This window comes from Calidris pugnax, unplaced genomic scaffold, assembly GCF_001431845.1.
Source record: "Calidris pugnax isolate Ruff unplaced genomic scaffold, ASM143184v1 scaffold358, whole genome shotgun sequence".
Lineage (NCBI taxonomy): Eukaryota > Metazoa > Chordata > Aves > Charadriiformes > Scolopacidae > Calidris > Calidris pugnax.
The window spans coordinates 232,249-250,085 of NW_015091091.1; the positions used below are offsets into that span (position 1 = coordinate 232,249).

General features: G+C 39.6%; 1 protein-coding gene across 1 annotated transcript in view; it reads left to right on the forward strand.

Annotated features, from left to right (window-relative positions):
• The first annotated feature begins 313 nt into the window (after positions 1 to 313).
• Positions 314 to 17,837, forward strand: part of COMMD10 (COMM domain containing 10) — a 115,167-nt gene continuing 97,643 nt past the window's right edge. Inside the window, exons 1-3 of the mRNA XM_014957872.1 lie at positions 314 to 517; positions 2,760 to 2,870; positions 4,757 to 4,912. Of these exons, the coding sequence (XP_014813358.1) occupies positions 314 to 517; positions 2,760 to 2,870; positions 4,757 to 4,912 (471 nt within the window). The remainder of the gene's footprint in view (positions 518 to 2,759; positions 2,871 to 4,756; positions 4,913 to 17,837) is intronic.

The following is a 17,837-nucleotide window of genomic DNA, read 5'->3' on the forward strand; positions in this document are numbered from 1 at the left end:
GTCACAGGCGACAGGACGAGAGGAAATGGCCTCAAGTTACGCCAGGGGAGGTTCAGGCTGGATATTAGGAAGAATTTTTTCACTGAAAGGGTTATTCGGCATTGGAATGGGCTGCCCAGGGAGGTGGTTGAGGCACCATCCCTGGAGGTGTTCAAAAGACAGGTTGATGCAGTGCTGGGAGATATGGTTTAGTGATGATGCTTCTTGTTTGTTGTGCGGGTGTCTATTTTTGTCAGAGTTAGGTTGACGGTTGGACAAGATGATCTTTAAGGTCCCTTCCAACCTAGAAGATTCTGTGATTCTGAGAACCCTGATGATTCCAACCGCGGCCCCTGCAATCGGTCGCTGTGCGCTGAACACCCCTGAGGGAGCCACCGCCGCCGCCACTCCCCCGCTTCCCCTCCGGCCCCGAGGGCCGCCGCCGGCCCGGGACGGGACGGGACGGGACGGGAGGAGAGCAAGGCCCGGCCGGGAGCAGCGCTGCCCCTCCGCTGCCCGGCTGCCACCGAGTCGCCTTGTAGGGGTCGATGTGACACATCTTGGTTAAGAGACAGTTACTTCCAATTATTATGGTATATATTTTTTTTAAAAGTTTTTTTTTTTTTTATCTTAATTTTTGTTCATAGCTAATGGTTCAGGCTGTTTCAGGTGAATGAGATAGGAATCGGCGGAAGGTGGAGGACCTGCTGGAGAAGAGCAGATTTAGATTGGAGATTAGGAAAAAGTTCTTCACTGTGAGGGTGGTGGAGCACTGGAACAGGTTGCCCAGGGAGGTGGTTGAGGCCCCATCCCTGGAGATATTCAAGGAGAGGCTCAATGAGGCCCTGGGCAACCTGGTCTAGTTGGGGGTGTCCCTGCTGACTGGGGGGGGTCAGACTAGATGATCTTTGGAGGTCCCTTCTGGCCTGGACCGTTCTGTGATTCTATGACATGAGAAGCAGTGATGCCAGTTGTAAGCTGCCTCCACCGCTCCAAGGGCAGGTGTCTCTGAGGATGCTCTCAGAGGAGACACGAGCTCCCTGGCTTGTTGCACAAACTCCGTTCTCACCCTTCACAAGGAAAACGCTAAATGCACGTTATTTTTTCGCCCCGTGTTCCCGTATGTCCATCAGCCAAAGCCCTCCACGGCATTGAAGTTAAAAATAAAGTCCGTCCCTTTTAGTGAATATTTTTGTCATCTTAACAGAAGGGTGTTTTTTCTTATTTGCAGAAAAAATAAAAAATAAAGACATAAAATCAGTAGCTGTTTTCATCGTACAGTGCAAAAAAAAAAAACAGATGGAGACTAAATCTAATCTTGGCACTAAATATTGCAGGGGGAACTTGTAAGATAAATGCTAAAACGGAAGTTATTTTGTTGAGTTTTTTTATCTTTCAGTGTCAGATTATGTTTATTCCCTTGTTTTGTGTTCAAAAAATACCAAAAGAAATACAGACTTTGTTTTTTATACATATATATGCAAATTAAACAATAACTATTACAGGTTAGTGGCAGCATGGATAGGAAATAGAAATGTATTAAAGGTCTCAATTCTGAGACTATAGTGGTGGTTTTGATTATTTGATTAAATTACTGATTTTTTTCCTATCAAAATTACGTGTTTGGATGCTGCTGTTACTGCAGAGGGTTTTCTCAGTTGTTTTGCGTGGATATTGACTCTTTGGTAACTGGAAAGTGTTGCCAACTGTTTGGTTTGGTTTTGGGGTTTTTCCACTACTCAGTAGCAGTTTTGTAGCTTTTCACAGTTTTAATCAGCATTTACATGAGCTGGAGTGGTCTTTTTAATTCAGCCCACTCAGTCAATCGCATGAGTCCTTCAGCTGGCCTTTCAGAAGTGCCTGATCCTGGAGCATGTTAAATTGCTAGAAACATTAAATAAACTTACTTGCCTTAACACAGCAGATACTTAGAGCTCTGCATTTCCTTCTAGAAGCTAATTATCCAAATAATGTTTCCATTTTTATATTGTTATTACACAAAACCTTCAATGATCGCAGTGTTTGTAATTGCCTCATTTTGTTTATTCTGACAGCTGAATTGCTTTTTTGTGTCGTTTTGCAGTTTTGGATTACGAAGTGGTCTAAATATGGTGGTTTTATGTCTGTAGCAGAGATTTGCTAGTAATTCCATTTTAAGAGAAGGCAATATCTGCATTTAAATTACTGTTTAATTTGCTGTGGTATAATAAATAGAACTGCTGTTATTTTAAAAACACAGCACATTCTCAGTAGTCTTCAATAATACAGTAGGCTATAGGTTCAAATCTCACTTTCAAAGTAAGCATAAATTAAGCCTTTATTCCTTTGTAACATCAAGGGTGGTTTTCAGAAGAGTATCCAGAGCGGAAGAAGCATACCTAACTAAATTCACTACAGTTTTTCCTTCTGTTTTCTTTGCGGTTGGAATGAAGTAACACTCTTCGTAATTCTCTTTTTTGTATTTATAAAAAGTTGTTGGAGGTGTTCTGCCACTTAAAAGAAAAATCTTTTAGTGTCTCTCAGATGTAAAGAGAGAGTGTTTTCTTGTGATGTATTTCAAGCAATCATGGTAACTTCTCATGTTATGCTGTCGGATTTTAATTTCGATTTTCAGTGAGAGGAATTACGTTGTTGGAAAAGAGATTTACTTCAGTTTTTTTCTATTTAGAAACAACTGAGCAGCCACTATGTTTATAAAAATTGGGAGAACGTTTTTGTTTTGACAAGTATGTTGTTGATTGCTTAATGGAATGTCAGGACTAACCATTTTTGTGCTTCAGGCTGAAAGTAGCTTCAGCGAAGAGGAGGAAGAAAAACTTCAAATAGCTTTTTCGTTGGAAAAGCAGGATCTTCATCTAGTTCTTGAAACTATATCATTCATTCTGGAACAGGTACTTTATTTTTATCACTATGAATTGATAATTTTTTTAATCCAATTGTAGATTTCAAAAATAAAAAAGTCAAATTAAAAAAGAATTAGTGAAGACATCTATCCATAGTATACTATGTATGCTTTGGGAACATGATTTTACTGCTTTTGTTTGCATGTATTCCTGATTTGGGTTGGACTCATTGCATTTGGGGAGTGAGTTTCCAGCTAATGTAAATATAGGTGGTGGAAGGGATCTCTGCATGACTTCAAGAGAAGTGTTGATAGTTAAGAGATACAGTCTTTATTCGTTGTAAGCAAGTCAGCCATGCATTTTTTTTAATTGCTGTAAGGAAAATATTAGATAGCGTTATTGAGCACTGCTTAAGTTACATGAAGTGTCAGTTATGGAAAACTTTCACGCACAGAAGCAGTCTGTACTTTGATGAACAGGCGCATCTGATGTAGCTCTAGCATCTGAATGAATAGGTGACTGCATGGCGTACAGCTAAATATCTTGTAAACAGAGAAGTTTTTCTGATTTTACAGTCTACCACTACTCAGGCTGTGAAGCCAATGTATTTTGTAGTAAATATGGTAGCTTTCTTAGAAAATATCCATTTCATGCAAGTATACCGAGTGTAGTCTGTGTAGAGGGCTTGCATACTGATAGTCTGTTGTGGGATTTGAATCTTGTCCTTTCTTATACATGTCAATGTGTGATTATTTCACTTAGTTAACACAGTCCAGTATTAGAAAGAAAACAATCAATCCTCCCCATAACTCCTATCCACTGAAAAATCAAAATGAAACCTGAGGTCTTTTCCAGAATTTTCTGGATTTTAGAATTTTCATCTCAGCCAAAAAGCAAACTTACCTGTTTTATTACCTGGTGACACTGCTTAGTTTCATAGAATTATCGAATGGAGTTGGAAGGGACCTTAAAGATATCTAGTTCCAACCTCCCTCCCATGGTCAGGGACACCTGTCGCTAAACCAGGTTGCTCAAAGCCCCATCCAGTCTGGTCTTGAACATATGCAGGGATGGGCCACCCACAACTCCTCTGGACATTTATATTATAATTATTGACGATGAACAGAAGAAACAATTCAGTCTCCTTTAGGACTTACTACTTTTGCATTTAAAAATAAAACAAAGGGAAGGTTATTAATATCCGCCCAAAAAAGGGTCACAGATGGAATACGTGTTGTATGAGGACTCTTGTGTTCCCACTCATAGCTACACTTCTTAGAGTAGCTGCTTGTTCTGTCAGAGCGTAACTTGTTTAACAGCCCTTTGGTCTATGGACACATTATAGAGAGTAAGACTGCTGCATGGTCTTTGCATGTGCTATTTCTTTTTTCTTTCTTCCCCCCCGCACCCTGATGCTGATGGAGTCTTGTTTTGAAAGTGGAGACCAACGTACTATGTAGAGTGTTTACCACAAAAATTGATTCTAATAGGGAGGTGATATCTAACTCACCTTTTTTGGCAAACTGTTCCTGTCACTTTAGAATATTGTCTCATAGTTCAGGCTAGCTTGAGCCATATGAGTTTGGATAAATTGTTCTTTCTTCATGGTCACAGTTGGCCTCAAAATCTAGGTTTTTTTCAGTGGTATCTGTTTTGGCATTATGTACAATGGAAACATAGACATATACACAGGCATTTTTTCATAGTTTGTCTCTCTGGAGAAGTCATTTGTAATTTTGCATTTTGAGATAAAATTGGTATAGTTAACTTTTCTATCTTCTCAGTCAGAGGGTTAAGATGAACAGGATGCTTGTAGTCCCACGGTAGAGTTGCAAGTAAAAATTTTGTGTGAGCATGGTGACCATCTGTGGTAGAATATATCTGGCACAACTGGTAGAACACTACTCAACAGTGGTTATTTTTCCATTTAACAGGCAGTCTATCATAATTTGAAGCCTGCTTCATTGCAACAGCAGCTGCAAAGCATTCACCTGGATCAAGACAAAGCTGAAGCATTTGCCAGTGCATGGGCGGCTGCAGGTCAAGATACAATTGAGAAGTTCAGGCAGAGGGTTTTGACCCCTCAGAAGGTAATGTGTTGTGTTTTTTTCCAAGGAGAGAATATAGCTGTGGAGGATTGTTTTAAAGTAATGAGTTTAAACTAAGCTACAGATTTTGTGACAAGCCAAGGTACAGGAAAATAAAAAGCGTAATTACTAGCCAGTAGATAAATGTGATCGAGGCAGTGGAGTTCCATTGTCCAAAAGAGATGTTACAGATTAGCTGAGCAGCTGTAACTGTTCAAACCTGACTGTACGTGTGCTATTAGCAATGTAAGGTAATGCAACCTACATACCATTTGGAGATATTTGTCAACATGCTTTACAGTAGGTCAATGATAAAATGTGCTTATGGATTAGCTCATGGGTTTAGCTCATCAGCCTGTTCTCTGTACTTGAACTGAATCGGTGCTCCTGACATCTTTAATTTTGTTAGCTGGTTGGATGGTCCATTTTGTGAGATAATTACTACAATTTTGAGATAATTTTCTATGATGGCATGATAATCTTGATTCACATGTGCCTGTTACCAGTTAAAACTTTGGTACATGCTGTGGAAGTCCCATTGTATCTTTAGGCATAGATGTCTACATCTATAAGAGGGTATAATAACATCGTAGCATCATTGAATCATTTAGATTGGAATAGACCCTTAAGATCTTTGAGTCCAACTATCAGCCTAAGACTGCTGAGTCCAACACTAAACCATGTCCCTCAGCACCACGTCTACCCATCTTTTAAATACCTCCAGGCATGATGATTCCACCACTTCCTGGGCAACCTGTTCCAATGCTTGACAACCCTTTTGGTGAAGCAATTCCTCCTAATGTCCAGTCTAAACCTCCACTGGTGCAGCTTGAGGCTGTTTCCTCTCAACCTTCTGTTGATTCATAATAAGCCGCCTGCGTAGGGTGTATGTAGAACACATCAGTGTCAGCCAGGATCAAATAGTTCAAAAAAGTTGTGGAACAGTTATTTGATTATTCTGGCTTTATTTTTATCATTACTATATATACTGTTGATATGAGATTCTCTTCGTTACTTTATGATTGAGTTATTAAAGTATACATAGAAATAAATTTTACATATAAGGTACACAAGATACACTGACAGAAATAGAACAACATAATTTATACCAGCAGGTTTACATCTAAATAAACCTAGAATTTTATTTATGTGTAAAACACACATTTTGCGAAGACAAGATATGTCTATAGAACAGACTAAAGATATTCAGAATTGTATCATTGGTGATTTTTCCAAAGTATTTAAAGTTGGTACTTTGAAAAACTGGGGAATTTTAGACACAAAACTTGCAGAATTTTCACAAACAAAATTACAGTAACTCATGAACCTAACCAAGTAAATGACTGATAATGTAAGGATGCAAAAAATTTGAGCTGAACAAGATATTTTGGGCTTCTGTCTTTTTGAGATAATATTTACCAATGCCAAGCATACGAGTCCCAAAGTGTAAATGGTCAGCAATACAGTAAGTATATATGTAGGTATGGCTGTCTGTTGAAGAAGGTGAGTAATTTGAAAACCAAGGGAAATCACAAAAAGTTATAAGGCTAACTTTTCAGAATAGTGAATATGTGTGCAGGATGGAAGGCAATCTTGAAGATAGCTTACAAAGCAGCTGTTTGAGATTTTTTTTCAGACAGACTATGCAGTAATTTGTATTTCACTGCTGGGTCTGCAGCTTATGAGAAACGCATAAAAAGACCTTTGATCCTCTTTTATTTGTGGGTTACACTGTACATGCCTGCGGTTCTTCTGTGACCTGGTTTGGAAATGACGTTGTTTTGTTTCTTGTCTGCAGTTTTGTGAGCCCTGTAACATAAAATGCTTCTGGTATATGTTACAGTTTTGGAGATTCTTTGTGACTTCAGCACCATTTCATATAATGGAATGGCATTTTGCTGGTATCTTACATCCCATACAAAGCAGTTTCAAACTGTCATTTGTAATTAAGGTTGCAGAAAAGCAACTGCAAAAATATCACAGTGCAATTAACTTGTTTTTTATCATGGAAGCAGGTTTAAATACAGGTATGTGCTTCTACGTATGCTTAAATCATCATTTTCACTTCCTCCTTTTTTTTTCGTTTCCTAGCCCAGATGACAAATTGAGTATCAGTTTTAGTGTGAGTTTAGATCGTAACGTGTAATCTGAACTTGAATTTATGTTCTCAGTTTTTTTGAAAGCCTCTGAAGTCTTAATCCTGTAGACTCTAGCTAAGTGAAAAAATCAAAGCTCACAAGAACTTCTCCTTAACCCAAGAGGTTAAGATCACAAACCTAATAGCTAAATAAAGTATTTATTCTGTGAACACGGAGACAAAATATTTTAAAAATTGCATAGGATAGTGGAAAAAGAACTTGCTATCTCCCTGTATCTTACAAATAATCCTCTGTAATATTACAAATCTCCTTGTGATGTCTTATGAGTGCAGTAGATGATTGCATGACCCTTCCATTGTTTCCTTGTATATTCTGTAGTAATTGCATATCAACACATATTTCCTGTACTATCTTTCTGCACCTTGAGAAATAGTGGGCAAAATGTTTTCTTACTTGTGGCGCATTGTTGTAGTAGCCAACTTGCTGTAAACATTGATCAACATCTCTTGAATTAAAAAAAAAAGTTAGAATTCTGAAAAATACTTGGATTATAGTGGTAGCTTTCTAGATTAGATTTTCAATTCAGGTATTTAGATTGATCTAAATGTTATATTAACTTTCTTTGTCTACAAAAATATATTGAATTAGTAACACCGCGTGCAACATGTATACAGGGGTATAACATGTAAAAAAATTGGTCCTATAACGGTGCCCTCTGTATAGGCATGTATATATGGCTGTGTAAGAGTACCTGCTTTGCATTAGGGAATCCTCTGACAGAAGCAATATTAGGTACAGAAAAAGAATTTGACATTTCTGTTGTCATAATTGCAGCAACGTAATCATAGAATGATTGGGTTTGGAAGGAAACTCTCTAGGTTATCTGGACCAATCCTACTGCTTAAGCAGGGCCATCTAGAGCCAAGTTGCCTAGGACAACGTCCAGGTGGCTTTTGAATGCCTGCGAGAATGAAAAATTCCACCACTTTCCTGGACGACCTGTACTGGTGCTTGGTCACACTCAAAGTGCATAAGTGTTTTCCTGCGTTCAGGTAGAGCCTTCTGTGCTTCAGTTTGTGCCCATTGCCTCTTGTGCAGTCACTGGGCACCACTGAAGAGAGTTTAGTCTTCTCTATACCTTCCCTTCAGGTACTTATATACATTGATGGTCCTTCTCTTCTCCAGGCCGAAAAGTCCCATCTCTCTCAGCCTTTCCTCATAGGAGGGATGCTCCAGCCCCTTCATCTTTTTGGTCCTTTGGACTCTCTCCAGCATGTCCAAGTCCCTCTTGAACTGGGGAGCCCAGAACTGGTTATAGTACTTCAGGTGTGGCCTCACCAGTGCTGAGTAGAGGGGAAGGATCACCCCCCTCGGCCTGCTGGCAATACTCCTAGTGCAGCCCTGGATACCATTAGCCTTCATTGCTGCAAGGACATGTTGCTGGCTCATCTTCCACTTGGTGTCCACCATGACTGTCAGGTCCTTTTTCACAAAGCTGTTTTCCACTTGGATAACACACGACATGTAGTGATGCTTGGGATTGTTCCTCACTGGGTGCAGGACTTTTGCATTTGCCCTTGTTGAACTTTCTGAGATTCCTGTCAGCCCATTTCTTCAACCTCTACAGGTCTGTTTGGGGTGGCAGCACAACCCTTTGGTGTATCAGCCATTCCTCACAGTTTTGTGTCACCTGCAAACTTGTTGATGGTACACTCTTCCCCACCATGCAGATCATTAATGAAGATGTTGAACAGGACTGGAGCCAATACTGACCCCTGGGGTACGTTGCAAGTTACTGACATCCAATTAAACTTTTTTTCTTCTCATCACCACCCTCTGGGCCTGGCCCTTAGCCAGCTTTCAGCCTGTCTTTCTGTCTGCATCATCAGCATACATCAAGAGCTTGTCTATGAAGATCTTGTGTAACACAGTATCACAGACCTCCATGGAGTCATGGTAGACCCTATCCATTGTTCTCAGCTTGTCTACCAAGCCAGTTGTTTCGTTGTAGAAGTTTATTAAGTTGGTCGTGTCACCCATTGTGAATCCATGCTGACTACTCCAAGTCACCTTGTTCTTCACATGCCTGGAAATGGTTTCTAGGATTAGTTGTTCCATCATCTTCCCAGGGATTAGGGTGAGGCTGACTAGCCTTTGGTTCCCTGGGTCCTCCTTCCTACGCTTCTTGAAGAATGGAAGTGATTGTGTTGATGTTTTTAAAAAACAGTATATCCATTATCTTTCGATTTTAACGTATATCCCCTTTTTTATTATGAGAAATACTAAGAGCGTGGTCTTTCTTATTTTTTATTTTAAACTACATACTCTATGATTTCTTACTCTCATTCCATGGAAGTTTCCTGCTTGTCATCCTTCATGTTATTTGTGTCTGATTTATTTCTTCTGTGTGAAGAAGGAAGTGATTGTGCCTCTGTACTGGGCACTGGTGTGGCCTCAGCTCGAGTACTGTGTTCAGTTCTGGGCCCCTTGCTACAACAGGGACATTGACGTGCTGGAGTGTGTCCAGAGGAGAGCCACCAAGCTGGTGAGGGGTTTAAAAAGTGAGTCATATGAGGAGACGCTGAGGGAGCTGGCTCTGTTTAGTTTGGAGAAGAGGAGGCTGACGGGACACCTCATTGCCCTCTACAGCTCCCGGAAAGGAGGTTGTAGAAAGGTGAGTGTTGGCCTCTTCTCCCAAGTGAATAATGACAGGCCCAGAGGAAATGGTCTGAGGTTGGGGCAGGGGAGGCTTAGATTAGATATTAGGAAGACAGGGACATTGACGTGCTGGAGTGTGTCCAGAGGAGAGCCACCAAGCTGGTGAGGGGTTTAAAAAGTGAGTCATATGAGGAGACGCTGAGGGAGCTGGCTCTGTTTAGTTTGGAGAAGAGGAGGCTGACGGGACACCTCATTGCCCTCTACAGCTCCCGGAAAGGAGGTTGTAGAAAGGTGAGTGTTGGCCTCTTCTCCCAAGTGAATAATGACAGGCCCAGAGGAAATGGTCTGAGGTTGGGGCAGGGGAGGCTTAGATTAGATATTAGGAAGAATTACTTTACTGAGAGAGTGGTCAGGCACTGGAACAGCCTGCCCAGGGAGGTGGTGGAGTCACCATCCCTGGAGGTACTTAAGAAACGTGTAGATGTGGACTTCAGGGCATGCTCTAGTGCCGGAGGTTGTGGTGGTGTTTCGTGTGCGTATGGTTGGACTTGGTGATCTCAGAGGTCCTTTCCAACCATGATGATTCTGTGATTCTATATTTTGGAAAAAACGAATGTGAATAGATTATGATACAGACTTGCCTGGAATATTAATATTTTATGTGGTGGCTTTGTAATTAAGGTCTCCCTCAGGGATTGGGACTGGGCCCAGCACTACATACTGTCTTCGTCAATGTCATAGTGGGATCGAGAGCACCCTCAGCAAGTTTGTGGATAACACCAAGCTGAGCGACATGGTTGACACACCGATGCCATCTGGAGGTGCCTGGACAGGCTTGAGGAGGTTACCAAGAGAAGTTGTGGATGCCCCATCTTTGGAAGTGTTCAAGGTCAGGTTGGATGGGACTTTGAGCAATGTGATCTAGTAACAGATGTTCCTGCCTCTGAAAGGGGGTTGAACTAGATGATCTTCAAAGGTCCCTTCCAACCCAAACAATTATATGATTCTATGAATACAGATATTTTTTTTCTTTCATACTCTTTTAGATATATATATAGGCTTGTTTGTCTGTCCCTGCATATTTGGTAGGGACTTCTACTGACCTGTTTAGGTGGTATGCAGGACTACAAATTAATTTAGAATTCAGACTACGTATGAATGTTTCATGCTCTCACTTACCATATGCTTTTCTGTACACTTATCAAATCTAAATTTTCTTTTTGATGGCTTTAGTGGGTATGTGCATGGAACTGCTTATCTGGATTTGAGTGCAGAATCAGTCATCGTTAATATTACTGAGGTCCTGGTAGTTCTGAACTAGCATGAGAGAGTGTTTGGGGAAACTGAGCAAGGCAGAATTTGCAATGTAACTAAGAAAGATCTAATTGGAATTTTATCTTTGTTTTAAAGTGTTTTACTAAGGTCCAAGTGGCAAAATAATTCTGAGTCTCTCACAGCATCTGGTACTTAGAAGTTTTCTCTTTTGGAAGTACTGTAATGCTGCCACTGAGTCTTATTTTTGTAGTATACATAAGGAAGACCAGGCAGTAGTCTTTCATTTCTGTTTTAAGAAAACAAAAAATGGTAAACAGTTTTCTTTTTTTGTTTAGAGGTATGATTTGTACATTAGGCAAACATTGAAACCTTTGGGCAAGTTGAAGGAAGAACTGAGGATTGATTAATTTATGGCCAAAACCAGTGAGTAGCTGACTGTCCAGAATTATTCTTTCATAATATTACTAATTATTTTGGCTCATCACTGTTTTTGAGAGACTAGGCCACTGCATCTTTTACCTCGCAGCAGTGCTTATATTTGGACTTCAGACTGCTAGTTATTATGGGAAGTAATTTCTTACAGATCTTTTGCTTGTATGAACTTTTTATTTCTCTTTAACCAGATTTGCTTCCTGCCTGCAACTGCAATTTAGTAAAGACTAGTCTTGTGGATTCTCGGTCTGTCAGTTCCATGCAACACATGTAGGTGGCTAATAGCTTCATTAGGATGACAAGCCAAATTCAGTTTGTTAGAGAAACAGAACAAGTATTTCCCAGAATGCTGATTAGGTAAAGTTTTCTGTAGCATATTGAATGCTACTTCTAATTGTTAGAGAAAAAGTGTTATTTTGATCATAGATCTTTGAATTTTTTTTTGGTGTAGACCACTTAGTTGTCAGGACGTCATTGTCTTGAGAAATTAATAAAAACTGCAGAGTTAAACTAAAGCCGTACTTTTTAGTACTACTTGTTTTCTCACTTCATCTTTTCTTTTTTCTTCACTGAACTATAGGCAGTCTTCAGCTGCACGGTGTTATTAATTATATATATTTTCCTGTTGCATTAATTGGTTCTTTGAATCTTTACTCCTATGGCAGTCCCTTAATTATATTATTTCTGCTGTATAATAGAGTCCTAGTCAATTAGAATGACGGTATTCGTATCAGTTTTTTCTTTGAATGTGTTCTTAATTTGGCTTATAGAATCACGGGTTTAATGATAATAGTCTGATATCAATCTGAATCAGTTTTTAAGTCTGCTTGGTAATATATCAGTTTAGGAATCAGGACACATATTGATCAGATTAAAATGTATTTTTTTCCTCTCTGTGAAGAAGAGCTGCCTTTTTAGTAGGCTTCAGTCTGAATTTTCATGACAATTTTTTATTAATTCTCTTGCTTTTCTTTCCCTCTCCCTCCCCCTCCTCCTATATAGAATCGTAGAAAGGTTAGAGTTGGAAGGGACCTTAAAGATCATCTAGTTCCAACCCCCTGCCCATGGCAGGGAACCTCCACTAGAGCAGGCTGCTCAAAGCCCCATCCCCTGGCCTTGGACACTTCCAGGGATGGGGCATCCACAGCCTCCCTGGGCAACCTGTTCCAGTGCCTCACCACCCTCACAGTAAAGAATTTCTTTCTAGTATCTAATCTAAGTCTCCCCTCTTCCAATTAAAAACTGCTACCCCTTGTCCTGTCACTACACTTCCTGACAAAGAGTCCCTCTCCGGCTCTCCTGTGGGCTCCCTTCAGATATTGGTAGGCTGCTGTGAGGTCTCCCCAGAGCCTTCTGTTCTCCAGGCTGAACAACCCCAGCTCTCTCAGCCTGTCCTCATAGGAGAGGTGCTCCAGCCCTCTGATCATCTTCGTGGTCGTCTGCTGGACCCGTTCCAACAGGTCCATGTCCTTCCTGTGCTGAGGACTCCAGAGCGGGACACAGTACTCCAGGTGGGGTCTCACAAGTGCAGAGTAGAGGGGCAGAATCACCTCCCGTGACCTGCTGACCACGCTTCTCTGGATGCAGCCCAGGATGGGGTTGGCTTTCTGGGTTGCCAGTGCACATTGCTGGCTCATGTTGAGGTTCTCATCCATCAATACCCCAAGTCCTTCTCCTCAGGCTTCTCCACCCAACTTGTATTTGTGCCTGGGATTGCCATGTCCCAGGTGCAGGACGTTGCATTTCGCTTGGTTGAACTTCATGCGATTTACACAAGCTCACTTCTCAAGCCTGTCCAGGTTCCTCTGGATGACATCCCTTCCCTTCAGTGTGTTGACCGTGCCACTAAGCTTGGTGTCACTGCCAAACTTGCTGAGGGTGCACTCTATCCCACTGTCCATGTCTCCAGCAAAGATTTTGAACAGCACTGGTCCCAGTACCAACCCCTGAGGAACAATATTAGGTTCTCTGTATGGTTTTTGGTACTGTGTTTTAAAGGCAGGTCAAGCTAAATGCCTCATAGCTTTCTTGTTTTGGAAAACTACTCATGGTATCTTTTAAGATATATATATATATATAAAAAACAAACAAAAACAAACAAACAAAAAAATGAGTCCTATGTTGCCAAGCAGGAGAAGCTTTTTATAGCCTTCAGACGGCTTTACTTAATATAATGATGTGTGGGAATGCAACTAGTGAAATTACGTACCTAAAATTCTTGACGAGGCTGTCAATTCTGTATCTTGACTGGCTGTTTGAAGCCATATGGGAAAAACTCTGAAAGTATTTTTCTCAGAAACTGGCCTTCTTGCTAAGAGGTATATATGTAACATGAATATGCTGAATTCCCTCTGCTAAACACTGGCAAATTTACAAAAATACTTTGAAACACATGCATCCTATGGTGGTTATTACATGAAAAAAAGAATTGGCATGCTATGTGTGTCATGGGGGAAAAAAATCTTTCTGATATCAGAAGAAATGCAAAATAAGGAGGAATACAGCTCAAAGAGAAAAAATCTTTTAGTTATTTGATAGTGTCTGATCCACTAGTCATACTTAGAGTGATAAACAGAGGTTACAAAGACTGTGTTGTCCCTTCGGGCATTGTCACAATGAATTATGAACCAACTTGAATTATACGATGCCATCACAGACAGTGGCAAAAAGAATGCAAACGATGAAACATATAGTAAAGAAACAATTTTATAACTACTGAGATGTATTTTAGTAGCCAGCTACAGCACAACTGAGTGTGTTTCATCTTTCAGTTGCTCAGCTTTGTTAATAGGTATTTTAATTGTTTACAATTTTTACGTACTACTTCTTGAGGATTTTTTAATGAGTTTCTTCCTACCCTTCTTACCCTCTTCCGTCTTCTACAAAGAAAGTCTAAACGATAAAGGTTGAAAGTAGGTACATTTTGAGAATGTTTAAAAACATCTGCAACATTTGTTCTGTTCCTACATGCAAAATAACATCTTTTAAGGTACTCTTATAAAAGTATCATCCTTATCTTGTGTAGCTCCCTGTGTAATACAAACCATAATTTTTCTTTAGGGTGTGAAAGAGCTTTTGAAACAGGGGTCTGGTTGTCATTTCAAGGCTTGAAATGACAGGTAATTTCTGGGGTATTTTTTATGATTAATAAAAATTTGTGCCTTATCTCTAATTAAAAATCTGTCTAACTTTATATTCCCACTATTGGATCTTGCTATATATTCTTCTGCTAGATAAAAGAGCCAGTCAGCCTTGTCTTTTCTATGCAAGTGCTCATAGGCTGGTGCATATTTTTACTCACAAATTTCTTAGAGGGAGAAAGAGCACAACAATAACTTTACCTTTTGCACAAAGCACATCCTTAAATACTGGGGTTATGGAAGCTTGAATGCTTTTTCTAATTTTTGTCATATAGTCCCTTTCTGTTTGCTTTCAAGCTAGCTGCTTATCAGTTAAAATACACGTAAAGATGAAAACCTTCAGTAACTTCAATTAGGGAAAAGTCTTTTGAAGTTTTTGCTTCTTAGCAGTAGTCTTGCTCTACCAATTTCATGTCATGTTATTTCTTTTGTTTCCTCCCCTTTGAAGTACACTGGTACTTTTTGGTGTGTGTCTTTTCCTTTTTAAATTCAAAGACTGAAGATGTGAGGGTTTTTGGTTTGGATATTGAACAAAAAAGTCTGAAAATATCACTTTTTCTAGCATATGTGCTAAGCAAGGTTGGCTGAAGAGAAATATGACTTTATCCTTGCAGACAAAAATTGTAAGTCACAGAAAATTAACCCTTCAGGAGAGAGACAACCTTGGATGAAGAATCTAGTTCATTTTGCATTTTCACCAAATGAGATGTCTTTAGGTACATAACGTGTGCAGATTTTCCTTTTAGACTTAAATCTCAGTCTCTTTTCCTATTTTCAATACTGAAATTCAATATTCAAAATCATCTGAGAGGTGACTCAGATACTGGCTTTTTTTGACTTGCTTCTCTTGCTTTTTCTAGCATTAATTACAAGCTGAAACTCCCAGTTTACAAAGTTAAAACACTTACTGCTCCTCTTTATTTTCTCCTGCCTCCTATGGTTACTGATATCATTAGGGAAAGTTGTGGCAAGTGATCTGGGAGGTTCACAGCAAATCCAACGCATGACCTGCGGCTCCCATCAGTGCCGCTCTATCGCACTCACTTGGTTTAACAACTCTTCTGGGTCTTTGGCCCAACCTATCTCAGCTGAAGATGCTGGTCATTCAATTTGTGACTCATATCTCTGTATAAAAATTGAATATTACAGATCTTAAATCTGCCATTGAAGAGTACTTTTCACTGAAACCAAAAATGCCTCAGTGATCCATTTAGACAAAATGGGGATACTGAATTGTGTTGAAGTTGAATATGTTTGTACAGATTTTTGAAATACTGGATACTGCCAGGTTTTTCCATTGCTGTTCAAAATGTGGTAGAGGACTGTGATCAGAAACTTGATGCAACCAAAGTTTAAATCAGCTGTTTCAATGCAGACTTCCTCACCGATGGAGCTGTCGTTACAGTGAGGCCAGATGAAAAGAAGCTGCAACATTCAAACTCTCCTTCAAAGATATACAAGCCACCTTAATACAACTGAAGTCAGTAGCAATAATATTGAGTAGAAAACCTTATGTTTATGCAGTCATCTCCCCTGTCCCCAGTGCTGGAGTTTTCCCATCAGTAGGAAACTGATGTTTGATTTGGGGCTTAAAGGAAACACTCTCTTCCTGATTCCAGAATACTTCTGTGATGAAGACCCTACCTGTGATGATTGGCAAATTGTGCCTATCACTCATTGCGTTCCACTTAAAAATGTGCACTTTTTTTTTTTCTATTTTAATATTTATTTGCTATATTGAGTGCACTTTTGGCTTCTCCTGCTGGTGTTTGCTCTGTGCTAACATTCTTTTCTTAAGCAGACAGGGAGACTTTTTGAAGGGGTTCAGTCAGATATGTTTTGTCATCCTTCCCTTGGCCTCTTACCTAAATTCTTTTCATCGTCATATCAGGTAAAATTGACATTTTCATGTCTAATTTGTAGTTTTGATTCTGCAATGCTGAATGTGCTGATGGAGAGCAGAATTGTCATCTTAGGCTGTCAGTTTTAGAGAGTACACTTAATGGTTTGCTCTAGTTTTACGTTGGTAAATTACCTGTGATTCACGGGTCTGAAGTTACAGTAGTGTGTTGTAGACCGATGTTTTTCTTAACATGTGATAGACCTTTAATCCTCTCCCATCCATAGAAAATTGATTGCTATTTTATTAAAATCACATGTATGTGTTGCAGTACTTTCTTAAATGAAAGGTATTAATTTATACAACTACAGCTTAGTGTGTTTTGTCTAATCTGATTGTTGAAAGATCACAGAATTGTCATGGTTGGAAATGACCTCTGAGATCACCTAGTCCAACCATACGCACACGCAATACCCCCACAACCTCAGGTACTAGATCGTGTCCTGAAGTGCCATGTCTACACGTTTCTTAAGTACCTCCAGGGATGGTGACTCCACCACCTCCCTGGGCAGGCTGTTCCAGTGCCTGACCACTCTTTCAGTAAAGTAATTCTTCCTAATATCTAATCTAAGCCTCCTCTGCGCCAACTTCAGACCATTTCAAAGATGAAGGGAGGAGACCCCCAAACTTTAAAATGTAAGTATTCTAACTTTCATTTTCTACAATTAAATGAGGAATACTTGGTCTTCAGTGTAGGAACTGTGGGAATTACTCTTTCAAGAATTAAGGTGAGTGAAAGGATAATAATATGCATTTTCCTATAGTTTGTTTTTTTTTTTGTTAGAACAGCTGAAATAATGTCTTATAACTGAAAGATCTGCAACAGAAAATGTGTATGTTACAGATTACTTATTTCCTCAAAATATTTTGTTGGTTAGAAAACATTCTTAAATTTTTTGTGTCAGTGTGATATACACTATTGTAATAATGAGAAAAAGATCTCCTGAAGATGTCTTTCATATCCCATTATCTCGCACTTCACTGTTCATAACAGCTTCAATGAGAGTAATACTGCAGACATCTTAAATTACACAAACAGCTCTTTCAGATTGTTCCAGGAAATGTTTTCATCTTTAAAATTGGACTCTTCTGCTGAAATTAGATGGGAAAATAGCTGAAATAAGTGAGTTAGTGTTTGAGTTAAAAAGACAAAATTCTGATTTCTCTTGCTAAAACATTTGCTAAAAAATTTTTCTCTCTCTACAGTTGTTCCCTTTGGGGCAGGATAGGTTCCTTCCTAAGGTGTATGTGGGTAGAGAGATTGAGTTGTTAATTTTCCCCGTTACTGCAAGCAGCCACATCTTACAGTATACTTTCTGAAGTTGTCAGGCTCCCTCTTTAAATTATCTGAGTTTTTGTTCACACTGGTGGTATTCAAGGGTAATTCTTGAATCTTTTTTCTCTAGCTGTCATAAATCTACTTC